The sequence below is a fragment of the Hypanus sabinus genome, chromosome 9, assembly GCF_030144855.1.
Source record: "Hypanus sabinus isolate sHypSab1 chromosome 9, sHypSab1.hap1, whole genome shotgun sequence".
Classification (NCBI taxonomy): Eukaryota; Metazoa; Chordata; class Chondrichthyes; order Myliobatiformes; family Dasyatidae; genus Hypanus; species Hypanus sabinus.
The window spans coordinates 110,392,183-110,408,456 of record NC_082714.1 but is presented as its reverse complement, the minus strand read 5'-3'; the positions used below and the strand labels follow the sequence as shown (position 1 = coordinate 110,408,456).

General features: G+C 44.1%; 1 protein-coding gene across 1 annotated transcript; it reads left to right on the top strand.

Annotated features, from left to right (window-relative positions):
• Positions 1-3,935: 3,935 nt before the first annotated feature.
• On the top strand, positions 3,936-15,962 carry LOC132399728 (androgen-induced gene 1 protein-like). The gene is made up of 6 exons (XM_059980418.1): positions 3,936-4,283; positions 6,033-6,182; positions 6,278-6,379; positions 10,043-10,158; positions 10,758-10,927; positions 15,269-15,962. Exons 1-6 carry the CDS (start codon positions 4,125-4,127, stop codon positions 15,298-15,300), a joined length of 729 nt encoding a protein of 242 aa, XP_059836401.1. The 5' UTR covers positions 3,936-4,124; the 3' UTR covers positions 15,301-15,962.
• The last annotated feature ends 312 nt before the right edge of the window (positions 15,963-16,274 follow it).

Sequence of the window (16,274 nt, the reverse complement as noted above, 5' to 3'; positions counted from 1 at the left end):
GATACTAGAATGGATAGAAGATTGATTAATTGGCAGGAGGCAAGGAGTGAGAATAAAGAGGGTCTATTTGGGTTGGCTGTCAGTGACCAGTGATGTTCCACAGTGGTCCATACTGGTAGCTCTCCTTTTCATTTAAATGTCAATGAGTTGGATGATGGAATTGATGGCTTTGTGACCAAGCTTGCAGATGATACAAAAATAGGTAGAGGGGCAGTTAGTGTTGAGGAAGCAGAAAGTCTGTAGAAGGACTTAGACAAATTGGGAGAATAAGCAAAGAAATGGCAGATAGAATGTAGTGTTAGAGATGTGTATGGACATGCACCGATAAATGGAATAAAGATAGAGACTGTTTTCTAAATGGAGAGAACATTTAAAAATTAGAGGTGTAAGGATTTGGAAGTCCTTGTGCAGGATTCCCTAAAGGTTATCATCGAGTTGGTAGAAAGGAAGGCAAATGCAATGTTAGCATTCTGTTTAAAAGGACTGGAATATAAGAGCAAGGATGTAATGTTGAGGCATATAAGACATTGGACAGACTGCACTTGGAGTGTTGTGAGTAGTTTTGAATTGAATTGATTTTATTTCTTACATCCTTTGCATACATGAGGAGTAAAAATCTTTACATTACATCTCCATCTAAATGTGCAATGTGCAATCATAGTAATTTATAATAAATAGAACAGTCAATGTAATGTAGAGTACAAACAAGTCAGCGTGAGTTCATTAGTCTGATGGCCTGGTGGAAGAAGCTGTCCTGGAGCCTGTTGGTCCTGGCTTTTATGCTGCAATACCACTTCCCAGATGGTAGCAGCTGGGATAGATTGTGGTTGGGATGCCTTAGGTCCCCAGTGATCCTACAGGCCCTTTTTTACACGCCTGTCCTTGTAAATGTCCTGAATCATGGGAAGTTTACAACTACAGATGTGCTGGGCTGTCCGCACCACTCTCTGCAGAGTCCTGCGATTAAGGGAGGTACGGTTTCCATACCAGGCAGTGATGCAGCCAGTCAGGATGCTCTCAGTTGTGCCCCTGTAGAAAGTCCCAGTGGATAAGTGCTCCTTATCTAAAGAAAGATGTGTTGGTATTGGAGAGGGGAGTGAAAGGTTAATGTATGAGGAGTATTTGATAGCTCTGAGCCTATTCTCATTGGAACTCAGAAGAATGAGGTGGGATCTCATTGAAACCTATCGAATATTGAAAGGCTGCAATAGAGTGGATATGGAGAAGATGTTTCTTACAGTAGGCGAGCCTAGGATGAGAGGGCACAGCCTCAGAATAGAGGGACATCCACTTGTAACATTGATGAGGAGGAATTTATTTAGACAGAGGTGGTAAAACTGTGAAATTCATTGTGACCAACAGCTGTTGAGTCCAAGTCATTAAGTATTTCTAAAACGGAGATTGATAGGTTCTTGTTTAGTCAGGACATTAAAGGTTATGGGGAGAAGGCAGGAGAATGGGGTTGAGAGAGATATTAAATCAGCCATGATGTAATGGGCGAGCAGACTCAAATGGCTAAATGGGTTAATTCTGCTCCTATATCCTATGGTCTAACAAGCAAGCAACAAAAACAACAACAGCAAAACAAGGCCTGTTCCTTCCTCCCACCCACACAGGCACGCAGACCCAGGACGGGCCTCTAGCGGATTCAGACTCAATCCCATTCACACCCTCATACACTGCTCCAAAGTAAAACCATCATAATCTCAGGAAACAAGTCCTGATTTATCTTAATTGGCACATTCTTGCCTTCAAGGTTCAATATTGGGTTCTGCAATTCAGATTCCACTCTTTTCAGCACCTATACCACAGATATATTTATCCTCGCTTTAGTCTTCTCATTTAAACCTTCAGCTTCTGGAAACACTGCTCCAAGGCATTGGTCATCGGGTCTTACTTCAGTGTGTGATCTCTGAGCTTCAACTTTTGGTATTAACTCCAGGACTCACACATCACAGGACCTCACATTCCAGGCCACAAACTCATATTGACCTCTGACCCCAAAACTCACTGACTTAGGTCGTGGTCCTGCCAACCCTAGGGGATTTGTTGACTTGAGAGAGGTGTTGCTAGCTCTTGTACATGGGGCCTATAAATTTTGGCAATTGATGACAGAATCACTGGTCTTCATTAACAGCACTTGCTGACCCAACATTCATCCAGAGATTACTGACCTTTGACTGTGGAGTACTTCAACCTGGACTCCAGCCTGACCTCTAACTCTCCCTCACACCAGTCCCTAAACCCTATCCTGATGCCCTAACTCCCATCCCTACGAACCTAAGCAACAACTAAATCAGAGTCACCTCAACAAGCATTGTATCTTGGCACTATCATGATCAGAAGGCCTTGGTTAATGAAACGGAAATACAAGCCAAACCTTACTATGGCAGCATATGGAAATAAAGATTAGAAAAGCTGTGACTGTCATGAAAGAGAAGTGTCATGATTCTCAATAGACACTCATTCCATTGAGAAATAGGCTCTACTGAAATCACATTTAGCTAAAAAGTTACAGATGGCATTAAACTGAAAACAGAGAACAAAAACAATAAACAATAATAACAATTTTAGAAATTAAAGAAAGACTAGAAAACTGATAAAAATAAAAGAATGAAAGAAAGTTGTAAGAGCTGATACAAGTACCCATAGATAAAGACAGTATATAATGTATTTAGTGATATGACTTAGGAAGGACGTTCTTAGAAAAAAATGATAAGAAAAAAATTCATTTATACTGCGAATGCCTAGTATCTGAATGTACTGACATCTACAAACCACTTGGGATGTTTCTCCAAGGTAATAAGACCACAGAAATGCAAATCTTTGTTATTTTATGTATAATTACTTTGTACTTGGGAACTTGGCAGATTATGCCATTTGTTATTTTAGTCAACTCTATTATAATTATTTGCAAGAGTTATCATTTTTTAACACAAGAAACATTCTTAGGAGTCCAGTCCATGTCTCTTTACAACACATCATTTACCACCTTTCCCCAGCTTAATGGTAAAATATGGTAAGTGATGAAATAGATATCATGGACATGGACTAAAAGGTGGCAAATAAAAAAAACAAAACAAGGAAATGAGATTATCCATTTTAGTAAGAAGTATAGAAAAGCAAAATTACACTTAAATGAGGTTAGATTATGAAATGTTGATGTTTTTGAGACACAGATTGGAATCTGAAGCAACACAAAAAGATCTGGAAGATCTCAGCAAAGCAGGCAGCATCAAATGGACAGTTGACACTTCAGATGAAGACCCTTCATCTGGGCTGGAAAGAAAGGGGTAATTAGCAATTACATAAAACAAAAGTGGAGGGGAAAGGGTAGAACGGCAATAATGGTGGTAAGTAGATCCAGGAGAGGAGCGATGTTAGGCAGATGGGTTGGGAGTAATATCAGAAGTGGAAGTGGGTAGATGGAGGTGACAAAGGGCTGAAGGTGATGAAATATGATAGGAGATGCTCTTGGTGGGACATGGAGTAAAGGGAAGTGGAATTAATAGGAAGAGTGTATGGGTGATGGGCAGATGGAGATACACCCATAGGTATAGGATGATGGGGTTAGTTAGATAAGGAGGTGGAGAAAATAAAGGAAAAGGGGGACAAAGACGGGGAGAACCGGTTATTGGAGGTTTGAAAAGCAAGAGCTAGCAGGTGATAGGTGGATATGAGTGCTAGCAAGAGCTAGCGTCCTACAGGAAACATAGAAATTTAATTTGCAGATATAGCAAGTAATTAGGAAGGCAAATTAGATGCTAGGGGCTGTTGTCAGCATAATGTAGAGAAGTGTCCGTAAACGTTCTTGCAAACGCACCGCACTTTGGTGAGATCAAACTCAAGCAGTTGACAGTTTTACTCCCCTTACTTGAGGAGGAGGTTACAGCAAAAACAAACTGGAAATGCAGCGCAGCTTGTGCAGGGGGAGGGGAATCGTAGCTGGGACGCCGGATGCGAGAGTCAGGAAGTGCGAGCCCAGTTTGAACCGATGCGAGTGGTCCCGCCCTCAACCACCGTGCCTGCGCTCAAGCCTCGCCCGGACCCGGTACGGGCCCCTCCCAGGCTGGCGGATCCAGGCGCAGGGCCCGCTCCGCCCCGGGACGAGCTGAACTGGGATCATGGCGTTTTGGCGCGTTGCCGGCTTGGGCCTGCACATGGCGGCGCTGCTCTGGTATCTGGCAGCCGTCCATCAGAATCTGCAGGTCACCTCCGGCGGCCGGCACCTCGGTGTCAGCTCTTACGGAGGCCGCTGGAAATACCTCACCTTCATCAACATGGTGAGCTAACCCCTGCCCCCACTCTCCTCCCGGCACCTGCTCCCCTCCTGACTCCCAGCCGCCCCGCTTGTGACCATTCTGGCCTTACCCCCGTCCTTCCATGGGTGTCCCACTATCTGATCTCCCCTATCACCTACCACCCCTTCACCTTCTATCCAACTCTCTTCTTCACTGCTCCCATCTGTCTTATCCTCAGTGACCAGTTTGTAAGGCTACATTCTGTTTGACCTTTTTTTATTTAAAAAAAAATCTGATATATGCGACTTCCTCTGTTTTGTTTTCCAATTCTCATTCTGATTCTCCCGAGTTCAATATCTGCTCTTTTGACCTTGAAATGTCTTCCTGGTACAGCAAGGTGGACTCTTGACCTCCCTGTCAAAAGTGACACTGTACTTGCACTCCAACTAGCTGTAGCTGCTGCACTTTATTCTGGAGTGTAATTCTCCGTCTTTTATGACAGATGGGGCACTTTTTGCTCCCTGTGTGACCTCCCATATATCTGTGACCCAACGTAGATTGGACCACTTTGTCAATCACTCCATCCACCACCGCAGGCAGGATTTTCCCAGTGGCCACCTATTTTAATATTTCTCGCTCTGGCATGTCGGTCCATGGCTTGCTCTGTTGAGGCCATTCTGAAGGTTGGAGCAGCAGTACTTCATTTTATAAGACCATAAGATACAGGAGCAGAATTAGGCCATTTGGCCTGTCAAGTCTGCTCAGCTACTTCATCATGGCTGATCGAATTTTCTAATCAGCCCCAATCTCCTGTCTACTCCCCATATCCCTTCATACTTGACCAATCAAGTATCTATTAACCTCTGCCTTAAATAGACCTAAACTTGGCCTCCACAGCTGCCTGTGGCAAAGATTTCCATAGATTCACCACACTCTTGGCTAAAGAAATTCTTCCTCATCTCTGTTCTGAGGCTGTGTCCTCTAGCCTTAGACTCTCCCACCATAGGAAACATCCACTCTATCAAAGCCTTTCACCATTTGATAGGTTTCAATGAGGTCACTCCTCATTCTTCTGAATTCTAGTGAATACAGGCCCAGAGCCATCAAATGCTCTTCATAAGACAAGCCATTCAATCCTGGAATCATTTTCATGAACCTCCTTTGAACCCTCTCCAGTCTGGGTGGCATCCAACCTGATGGCATGAACATCAATTTCTCCAACTTTTACTCTCCTTTTCCATTCCCCATTCTGGCTGCCCTCTTACCCCTTCTCCTCACCTATCCATCACTTTCCTCTGGTGCCACTCTTTCCTTTTTTCCCATGGTCCACTCTCCCCTCCTATCAGACTTCTCCTTCTTTGGCCCTTTGCCCTCTCATTTCATTCTTCCCTTCACCCACCCACCTTATCCCTCACCTGGTTTCACCTATCAACTTGTATTCCTCCCCCTCCACCACCACCTTATTCTGATTCCTGCCTCCTTTCTTTCCGGTCCTGATGAAGGACCTTGGCCCAAAACATCGACTGTATTCCCTTCCGTGGGTGCTGCCTGACTTACAGAGTTCCTCGGGCATTCTGTGTGTGTTGTTCTGGATTTACAGTATCTGCAGAGTTTCTTACACTTGTGATTCTGCATGGTTATTATTTTGTCTTGTTCTACCTTGATGCAGTATGTAATAATTTGATCTGTATAAATAAGTATGTGAGACAAGCTTTTCACTGTACCTTGGTACATGTGACAATAATATTCCAATTCCACATCTCTCTCTCATTCATATGATTTTCCCTCCAGGTTCTACAGACCAGTTTTTTTGGATTGTGTGTCCTCACAGATCTCCTAAGGCTTCTTCCTCAGCCTGGTAAAAGAGTGCAGCACATCACCTGCCGTATGACTGTCCTACAGGACTGGCTCTTCTCAGCTCTGGCATTCCCTGTGGGCTTTGTAAGTGTATGCATGCCATCAGCACAGTTCCATGCGGGTCTGATCCAGACACTGGATATGGAGATGAGGAGCTGAGCCTTTTCTCTCTCTTTCAGTTTGTCGTTATGAGTTTCTGGTTGATTTACGCCTATGACCGTGAGCTCGTTTACCCAAAATTTCTTGACCAGATAATCCCAACGTGGCTGAACCATGCCATGGTGAGTAGTGTGCTGGAGTAGTCTTTTTTATACCAGTATTTAACAAGCCAAAAAGGGAAAGGCTGTTGTCGGGGTGTTGCACAATTTTGGGTTTGATTTTAGAGATTGGAGCTTTGCAAATCCATTACTGGCAGAACATTATAATAGTAGAGTTCGTATTTTGGTTTAATTTGGACAAGGCTTATCCTAACTTTAAAAATTAGGGTAAGTCTAATTTGACTGAGATGGAAGATACTTAACCAAAAGGGACCTGAGGTAGCTGCTGGAATACTGCAAGTGTCAGAACAATGGAACGTTTAAGAGGTTTCAGTGTAAACATGTTCCCACAAGTAAATAAAAACAGTGGAGGTGGCAAATCAAGTCACCCTTCCTCAGAGGACAAGTTGCAGGAAGATCAGATAAGGCAAGACTGGGAACTATCAAGAGCTTAATATAACAAAGCTCCTGACAGAGTACAAAAAGAATCAGGTGAAGTTAAGAGAAACTAGGAAGCAAAAAAGGTATGAAAGGATACTGGCAGGAAAGTTCCAGTTTGCCGAATGGAGTAACTGTGCCCCTATGTCTTAGGTATTATAAGTGTGAAAAGCACGAGAGTAAAGTGAAGAGCAGGGCCTATTAGAGATGAAGATGGTTAATGAGAAGGAGGAGGAAGACGTAGGTAAGGCTCTTAATGAATTTCCTTTGGTAGGATCAAATCTACATGGACTGGTGTTGATGACGAAGGAACATGAAGCACCTAACGACTTCTGATAGCAGTAACTCGTTAGACTGGCATAAAATCTGACACAAGAACAGAACATGCTGGATCCACTCAATAGGCCAAGCAACAGTGGGGAGAGAGAGTTGGTATTTCAGATTAAAGACCCTTCATCAGACCTGGAAAAGTAAGAGAACATGCATGCTTAATTGAATAAAAGTGTACAGGCACATCAGTAAAGAGATGAAGGAGTGGTTATTTGAAATAGTTAAATTCAACATTAAATATTGCATGACTCTGCCTCCGAGGGCCATATAAAAACACTATAGGTAGAAATGTGGCAAATCGCTTCTTCACCTGGAATGACTATGGATCTCTGGATGGCGGAAAGGGAAAACATTAAGGGACATGTATTTCATTGACTCAAGTGATTTTGCAGATGCTGGAAATCCAGAGTAACACATGCAAGATACTGGAGGAACTCAGCAGGTCAGGCAATATCTTTAGAGGATTTGAACAGGTGGTGTTTAAGACCAAGACCCTTCTTCAGGACTGGAAAGGAAGGAGGAGGGAATGGACTACAAGTTGGAAAGTGAGGGGAAGGTAGGTATGTGGGTGGGGGAGGAAAAATGAAGTGAGCATCTGGGAGGTGATAGGTGGGAAAGGTAAAGGGCTGAAGAGGGAATCTTTTAGGAGAGGAGAGTCTTTTAGGACCATAGGAGAAAGGTAAGGAGGAGGGGCACCAGAAGAGGTGATGGGCAGGTGAGGAGAAGAGAAGGAGTAAGAGGGAGGCCAGGATATAAAAGGAGAGGGGGAAGAAATTACTGGAAGTTGTAAGAATCAATGTTCATGCCGTCAAGTTTTGAGGCTACCTAAATGTAGAATAAGGTGTTGCTTTTTCAACCTGACCATGGCCTCATTGAGCCTAGGACCAACATATTGGAATGGGAATGGGTAGTGGAATTAATATAGCTGCCTACTGGGCAATCCACCGTTTCAAATGAAGCAAATGTGCTTGATACTGCATCCACTTTACTTGTGTGGGAACATGCCCTGAGATGGGTAAAAGTAATGGAAGGGTGGAGAAGGGAGTAACTAGGGGAGCAACCTCTTCAGACTATTGAAAAGGAGGGGAAGGACAGATATGAATCTTTGGAATTTCTTTGCCACAGGTGGCTGTGGAGGCCAGGTCATTGAATATATTTGGCAGAGGTTGATAGATTCCTGATTAATCAAGGCATGAAGGAATATGGAGAGAAGGCAGATTGGGGCTGAGAGGAAAATGGATCAGCCATGATGAAATGACAGAACAGAATAGATGGGCCAAATGGCCTAATTCTGCTCCTATATCTTATGGTCTATGTGCCTGATGTTGGCATCCTGTTACAGATAACCAAAGTTATGGAGGATATTACTTTGAATGAGTGATGGCTGTCAGTGTAAAAAGGTGAACATAAAGACAATCCTGTGAGTATTCTGATAGGGGAGGTAGATTGAGAGCAGGAGTGTGCTGGTTGAGGAGATGTTATTGAGAGCACTGCAACCTCTGGCAGAGAAGATCCCATTGTTCAGGAAAACAGAAAACTTCTTAACCACACTGGTGTTTAAACACAAGTTATGTTATCAAAACAGATGCCATAAATATGGAGAAACTAACAGAATAAGCCGGTGTCCTTCCAGGCTGTAGAGTGGAAGAAAATGACTTCAAGAGAACTGTGGGAGTCAGTGACCTTAAAATGGTTGCTCGGCAATAACCTGAGGTGGAGGTAGAGAGCTCAAAAAAAGGTAGGGAAAAGTTGAATATTGATAATGTGAAAGTGCTGTGCTATGAAAGCAATACACAACATCAATATCGTGGAGTGAGTTAAGAGAGGGAGCTTGAATATGACTGAAATGAGAACTATCCCAATAGCTCCCCCAATTCACTTGGAGAAAGTGAGTGGAATTGAAGGTGAAGTTGTCTATTGTGAGACATATTCAATCAAATGAAGACCAGTTGGAAGAAGAATTGGTTGGGCCTCTTTTCAGATCGTGCTGATGTGGGATTGAGAGACTCGTCCATGGTGAAAATGGAAACTTGAAGTGACAATGAGGATGCAGTTGGGAAAGGACTGAACTATGAGAGAAAGATCAGATACAAGGGAGGAGGTGATAGGTTTAGTGAGCAAATAGACAGGCTGAAACAATAGACAGTCTTGCTTGTTGATTTTGGGGTGTATAGCATTGGGAGATTATGGGGCAAGAAGCTGTTGGAAATGGGGGGGAGGTCTTCCTCATACACGAGGTTAGTGACTGGGAAACAACGGTGACATTATGGGCAGGAGAGAAAGGTGGTGTAAAATATGAGCCTTGGTGTAGGGTATGTATAAAACTGGGAGGCTTCGTAGAGATATATAAAGCACTGGTTCAGCCACAGGTTGATCACTGCCTGCAGTTCTGAGCAAGTTACAATTACTCTGGAGAAGTTGCAAGCAAGGAGAATGGGGATTTCTGAAGTGTAGGGAAACTGTAGCTTTGAGGTAGGTTTGGTTCTGCTGAGGTTGTTTTCATTTGGGTGGAGGAAACCAGGTGAACAGCTAATAAAGGTGAATGAAATTCTGAATTGAAATAAATAGTTCCCCTCAGGAGAGGGATCCAAAGCATCAGAGCATGTACTGGTAAAAAGAGAGAAGGGAGTTGACAAAATACCTTAAGCTCGAGATTGTGCAGATGTTGGAAATTCAGAACTCCAAAGATGCTGCCTGACCTGCTGAGTTCCTCACAATGACAGAAAAAAATTGGTTGAATGTGGCAAACATTTTAAGTAATCGATCTTCACTTCTTGCAGCATGGTTGGAGTTTGGCTTGGTGGTAAAGGCTGGGTGGGGAGATGTGGTCGCATTTTTATCTCACCTAACAGTAATCCGACTTATCCCTCCTCAGAGGCAATGTCAACTTCCAACCTCTGACCCTGTTTACCTTTGCAGCACACACTGGTTCTGCTGCTGCTGATGGTGGAGCTAATCACTGTGCCGCATCTCTGTCCCAATCGCAAGGGAGGCATTGCTGTTCTTGTTGCATTCTGCAGCTGCTACCTACTGTGGTGAGTAATTAGTTTGCATGGTATATTATGACTGCTCTGACTTCATACAGGGGAAGTGGTGGATGGGGGCGGGAGGGAGGAGGGAGTGGGACAATTAGATGCAAGGGGACAGAGCAAGAGAGGGAACCCATGAGTTGATGAGAAGACAGCATCTATGGCGGGGAATAAATAATCTTTTATGCACACTCTCAACTCGCACTTGCACACATTAGCTCCTCAGCTCATCAACTCATTGTTTCTCTCTCTTGCTCTATATCCTTGCATCTGATTGCTCCTCCCTTCCCCCCCCCCGACCCCTTTTCCACCGGCCTCCTCTCCCCCCCCAGCCCCCTTTCCTCCCAACCCCCTCTCCCCCACCCCCTTCTCCCCTACCATTCCAATCCAGTTCCTGCCCCCTCCTCTTGTGGCACCCACTGTGCCCACCCTCCTGTGAATCAGTTGGGTGATGAGTATGTATGGGTGAAGTTTGGGGTTGTAGGCCTGTGGAGTTGTTGGCCGTGGTTTGGTGGTACACACTCCTGTGTCAGCAGTGGACTGTGACTGTGTGGGAAAGGAATGATCTTGTTGATACAAACCATGCTGTCTTTCCCCCTTTTCAGGGTGCTGTGGATTCACCACATATCAGCAGTCTGGGTGTACCCCATTCTGGAGGTGCTGAGTCCGGTTGCCATGGGAGTCTTTCTCACCATCGCTGTTCTTATAACTGTCTCACTATATGTTGTGGGGGAGAAACTGCATCATTGGAGATGGGGTAATACGCTGACCAGAGGTAGGTTCTGCATGTTCTCAGTCTCAAGAGGAGGTTCATTCCAGTGACACCTTTCATCAGATTACAGTACAAGGTCATTTCCAGTCACTGACCTGCTGATCTATTGTTGAACCTCCGTTATATTCCTTGTTGTTAGATAGGTGTGTAGATCACCCTGTGCACAGTGCTTGTTCATCTTACATTTACTGCTCTCTCAAGCGGCTTTGCAACAAACCTTGTTCATGAGATCCATCGTGCTGTGCTTAGAAAATGGTTCATCATCCTCTGAGCCAATTATTACCTGACATTGTTAGCTGCTCTTCCACTTTGTCATCAGGTTCCTGTTCCTGCTGTCCTGAAGGACATGTTGTACCTTGTACTTCCAGGAAAAGTTGATGGTTGTATAGTGGGCAATTTTACAATTTAGTCAGGATGTATCACTCTGGGTATCTGTGACAACTTCATTCCACATTTCTGTGTCTACCTCTACAGCTTGCATTTGTCCTTGGCTGCTCATTCTTAACAGCTTTGGTAGAAGTCTCCCTGCTCCCCACTTTGCTCTGCCTCCTATCCACTCTCTCTGGTGTTGGCTGGTCATTGGTACTTGCATTCAATTATCTACAGACTGCCGCAGGGATGATCAGACTTGGGCATTTTTATCCTGTGAGAAATGGCTTGTGGTGGCGGGGGGGTGGGGGGAGGGCTGGGGGTGGTGGTGTCTAACAGAGCTCTTTAATGGCTATGGGAAATATGTTTCTGCCTGTGGTGAGAGACGTAACTAGAGGTCACAGAGAAATCTAAGGGGTAATTCAGAATAAACTGCTTTTCCCAGAGCCCAGTGAAAATAGGGTCACAGAAACATAACACATAGAAGCAGACCCTTTTGGCCCACTTTGTCTCTACTCACAGTGATGCCCATCTACACTAATCCCATTTGCCTGCACTCAGTCCGTAACCCTCATAACCCTAACCCTAAGACAGTAGCAGAGTGCCAGATGTTGAAGGGTGTGAGGGAAGAGAAGTGAGTGCAGTTACTATTACAAGGGAGAAGGTGCTCAAAAAGCTGAAAGACCTAAGGGTACATAAGTCACTTGGACCAGATGAACTGCATGCTACGGTGGTGAAGAGATTATGGAGGCATTAGTAATGATCTTTCAAAAATTGTTGGACTCTGGCATGGTGCCGGAGGACTGGAAAATTGCAAATGTCACTCCACTCTTTAAAAAAGGAGGAAAGCCGCAGAAAGAAAATTATAGACCAATTAGACTGGCCTCAGTGGTTGGGAAAATGATGGAGTCAGTTGTTAAGGATGAGATGATGGAGTACTTGGTGACACAGTACAAGATAAGACAAAGTCGGCATTGTTTCCTTAAGGGAAAACCTTGCCTGATGAACCTGTTGAAATTCTTTGAGGAGATTATATGTAGGATGGATAAAGGGGGTGCAGTGGATGTTGTATATTTGGATTTTCAGAAGGCCTTTGACAAAGTGCCACACATAAGGCTGCTTACCAAGTTAAGAGCCCATGGTTTTACAGGGAAGTTACTGGCATGGTTAGAGCATTAACTGATTGGAAGGAGGCAGCGAGTGGGGAATAAAAGGATACTTTTCTGGTTGGCTGCCAGTAACTAGTGGTGTCCTGCAGGGGTTGGAGTTGGGACCGCTTCTTTTTATGCTGTATATCAAAGCTTTAGATGATGGAATAGATGACTTTGTTGTGAAGTTTGCATATGCTATAAAGATTGATGGAGGGGCAGTTATAGTTGAGGAAACAGGTAAGCTGCAGAAGCACTTCAACAGATTAGGAGAATGGGCAAGAGAGTGGTAAATGAAATACGATATTGGAAAATGCATGTCATGCACTTTAGTAGTAGAAATAAATCTGCAGACTACTTTATAAACAGGAAGAAAATCCAAAAATCTGAAATGCAAAGAGACTTATGCAGAATACCCTAAGGTTAACTTGCAGGTTGAGTCAGTGGTGAGGAAGGCAAATACAATGTTAGCATTCATTTTAAGAGGTCTAGAATATCAAAATCAGGTTTATTATCATTGGCATGTGTCATGAAATTTAATTTAGCAGCAACAGTTCAATGCAATACATAATACAGAAGAAGAAGAAAATAATAAATAAAACAATTACAGTATATGTATACTGAATAGATTAAAAATCGTGCAAAAAACAAATAATAGATATTAAAAAAGTGAGGTAGTACCCAAGGGTTCAATGCCCATTTAGGAATCGGATGGCAGAGGGGAAGAAGCTGTTCCTGAATTGCTGAGTGTGTGCCTTCAGGCTTTTGTACCTCCTACCTGATGGTAACAGCGAGAAAAGGGTATGCCCTGGGTGCTGGAGGTCCTTAATAATGGACGCTGCCTTTCAAAGACACCGCTCCTTGAAGATGTCCTGGGTACTTTGTAGGAAAGTACCCAAGATGGAGCCGACTAAATTTACAACCCTCTGCAGCTTCTTTCCGTTCTGTGCAGTAGCTCCTCCCCCATACCAGACAGTGATGCAGCCTGTCAGAATGCTCTCCACTGTACATCTACAGAAGGTTTTGAGTGTATTTGTTGACATACCAAAACTCTTCAAACTCCTAATGAAGTATAGTCGCTGTCTTGCCTTCTTTATAACTACATCGATATGTTGGTACCACGTTAGATTCTCAGAGATCTTGATATCTAGGAACTTGAAACTGCTCACTCTCTCCACTTCTGATCCTTCTATGAGAATTGGTATGTGTTCCTTTGTCTTACCTTTCCTGAAGTCCACAATCGATTCTTTTGTCTTCCTGCCATTGAGTGCAAGGTTGTTGTTGCGACACCATTCCACAAGAGCAGGAGTGTGATGCTGAGGCTTTAGAAGGCACTGGTGAGGCCTCACCTTGAGTATTGTGAACAGTTTTGGGCTCCTCCTCTGAGAAAAGATGTGCTGGCATTGGAGAGGGTTCAGAGAACATTCACAAGAATGATTCTGGGAATGGAAGAGTTATCATGCAAGGAACATTTGATGGCTCTGGGTCTGTACTCACTGGAACTTAGAAAGATAAGGGGGATCTCATTGAAATCTTTTGAATGGCCTAGACACAGTAGATTCGGAAAGGGTGTTTCCCATGGTGGGGGAGTTGAGGACAAAAGGGCACAGCCTCAGGATAGAGGGCCATCCATTTAAAACAGATGCAGAGAAATTTCTTTAGCCAGTGGGTGGTGAAGTTTTGGAATGTGTTTCCACAGGCAGCTGTGGAGGTCGATCGGTGTATTTAAGGCAGAGCTTGATTGGCCATAGCATCAAAGGTTATGGGGAGAAGGCCAGAGAGTGGGCTGAAGAAGGTAAAAAGGGACGGGCATGATTGAATGGTGGAGCAGAGTTGATGGGCCAAATGGCCTAATTCTGTTCCTTTGTCTTATGGTCTTATTCAGGTACCTGCCCATATATTTAAACATTCCCCAGGGACTGATGAAGTGTACAGGAAAGGTGCCTTTAAGAAGAGGCTGAATAGGTATCTGAGGAGCCCAGAGTGGAATATAAATGCCAAACAGACCCTTCCACACCTGCCCACAACCCTCCCCCCCCCCCCCCCCCCCTCCAGCCCTTCTTTCATCTTAACCTTGTCCTGGCATTCCCTTGCCCTTAACCCCTCTCAGCTCACTCTGACCCTTCGGTCTTCTTTAAACCCGACTCCTTGTCCCAACTTGCCCAGTCAGAGAACAGGATGGAGAATTGTGTCCTTAAGCACCTGCTCAGCAAACAGAATCCTAGAGTACCACAGTGCAGAAGCAGACCCTTTGGGCCTTCTAATCCACGCCAAGCTATTGTTCTGTCTAATCCTATCAACCTGCACCTGGACAATAGCCCTCCGTACCTAGTCTGGACTGCCTTCGATGGCATCAACTCAGCCTGGAGTCTTTGTCCATGGATAGACACATATCCTACAGTACCAGCTTATTGCTACCCCTACCTGAGTTAGATCTACTTCCTTCAGTACCTCCTCACCCACCATCCCTAGATAAGTTAGATGCAACTTGGGTCTCATTGTTACCACCAAATCTAAATGCCTGAATTTTTGCTGTTAGGATTCTATGTAATATTGTGTGCAGAGTAGATATTCAGACAGTGGCTGAGGTGTAGGGTGTTGGACTGAGAATAGTTAAATTTTAAGAGATGCTGTATATGTATCTGATTTGTAATATCTTGGAACATTTTTAGGGCATTACCGGGGACTTCCGCCTTTAAGTGAATAGCTGATATCGTCATTAGTATTTCTTAGGTTATGTCTATTAGTTTTCAAGGATCTTGATTAAGTTGCAATCAGTGTGCAGGAAGCTGTTTTCTGTTGCTCTGACTCTTTGGTTTTGTTGCAGGTTCTATGGAGTCGATGAACAAACTGGACTGAACAACTTGGAATTCAGAATACCAGGATGGCAGATAAACGGGTGATTGCTGTCATCTCTCTGAACAATTACAAGACAGGCTGACATTAGCCCGATACTTCTCTCTTTCTGTCATATTTTATTTGACCTTGAAAAGATGGAATTCCATTAGCGCTTCCTGTGGCGATGTTGGTCTCCAACTACTGACTTGTTCTCTGCAACAGTCAGGGAGGTAATACCTGGTGCCACGAGACTCAGGGATGAGGCAGAGATACTGGTTATTGCCTTTAGTGATACCCCCATCCTCTGACCTAGCCTTTATAGTCGGTGTTTAACTCTGGCAAGAAGGATGTGGGAGAATATATTCCATTTCATAGGAGAGTGAGAGGGCCCAGTTCCTCATATTTCACATTCTGAGCTATCCACAATCTAACAGAAGGATGATTTTCAACCACTGTGCACCCTAAACTCCATTGCATGCTGTGCGCTGACCACTGCTAGACCTGAGCCTTTTGTCACACCTTTAACAGCTAACTCCTCACCTATTGACTTCATGCATTGACTCAACCTGAAACCCTTGTGTACTGTCACGTATCCACATGAAGCAGCAGCTCATCTTCTTAATGTAATTTTAACGGGTTTTAACCTAGTCTTTGTTAATAAACAGAAAATGTCTGCTCCACAATGACCTGGACTCATTCATCCAAATGAGAAAGTGATCAGGGTGTGTGGCTGGTACCACAAGACACCTTTTGTTCAGGCTGATGGCGAGAAACTTAGAATGTTGTCCTGTATCAGTCCTCACAATGAGTTTAGCGTGCCACAACGCAGAAGATTGGTCACGTTGAGGGGAGGGAAGGGTTAATGCTGGAAGATCCACTTGAGAGATGTGTTCAGTTTTAGAGATTCCTCATGTAAGTGTGTGATGAAGAGGACACTTTGAAGTGATGGAGGAGAGCATTTCATGGAAGGGACTCCTAATGCCGAAGGGGGTGAG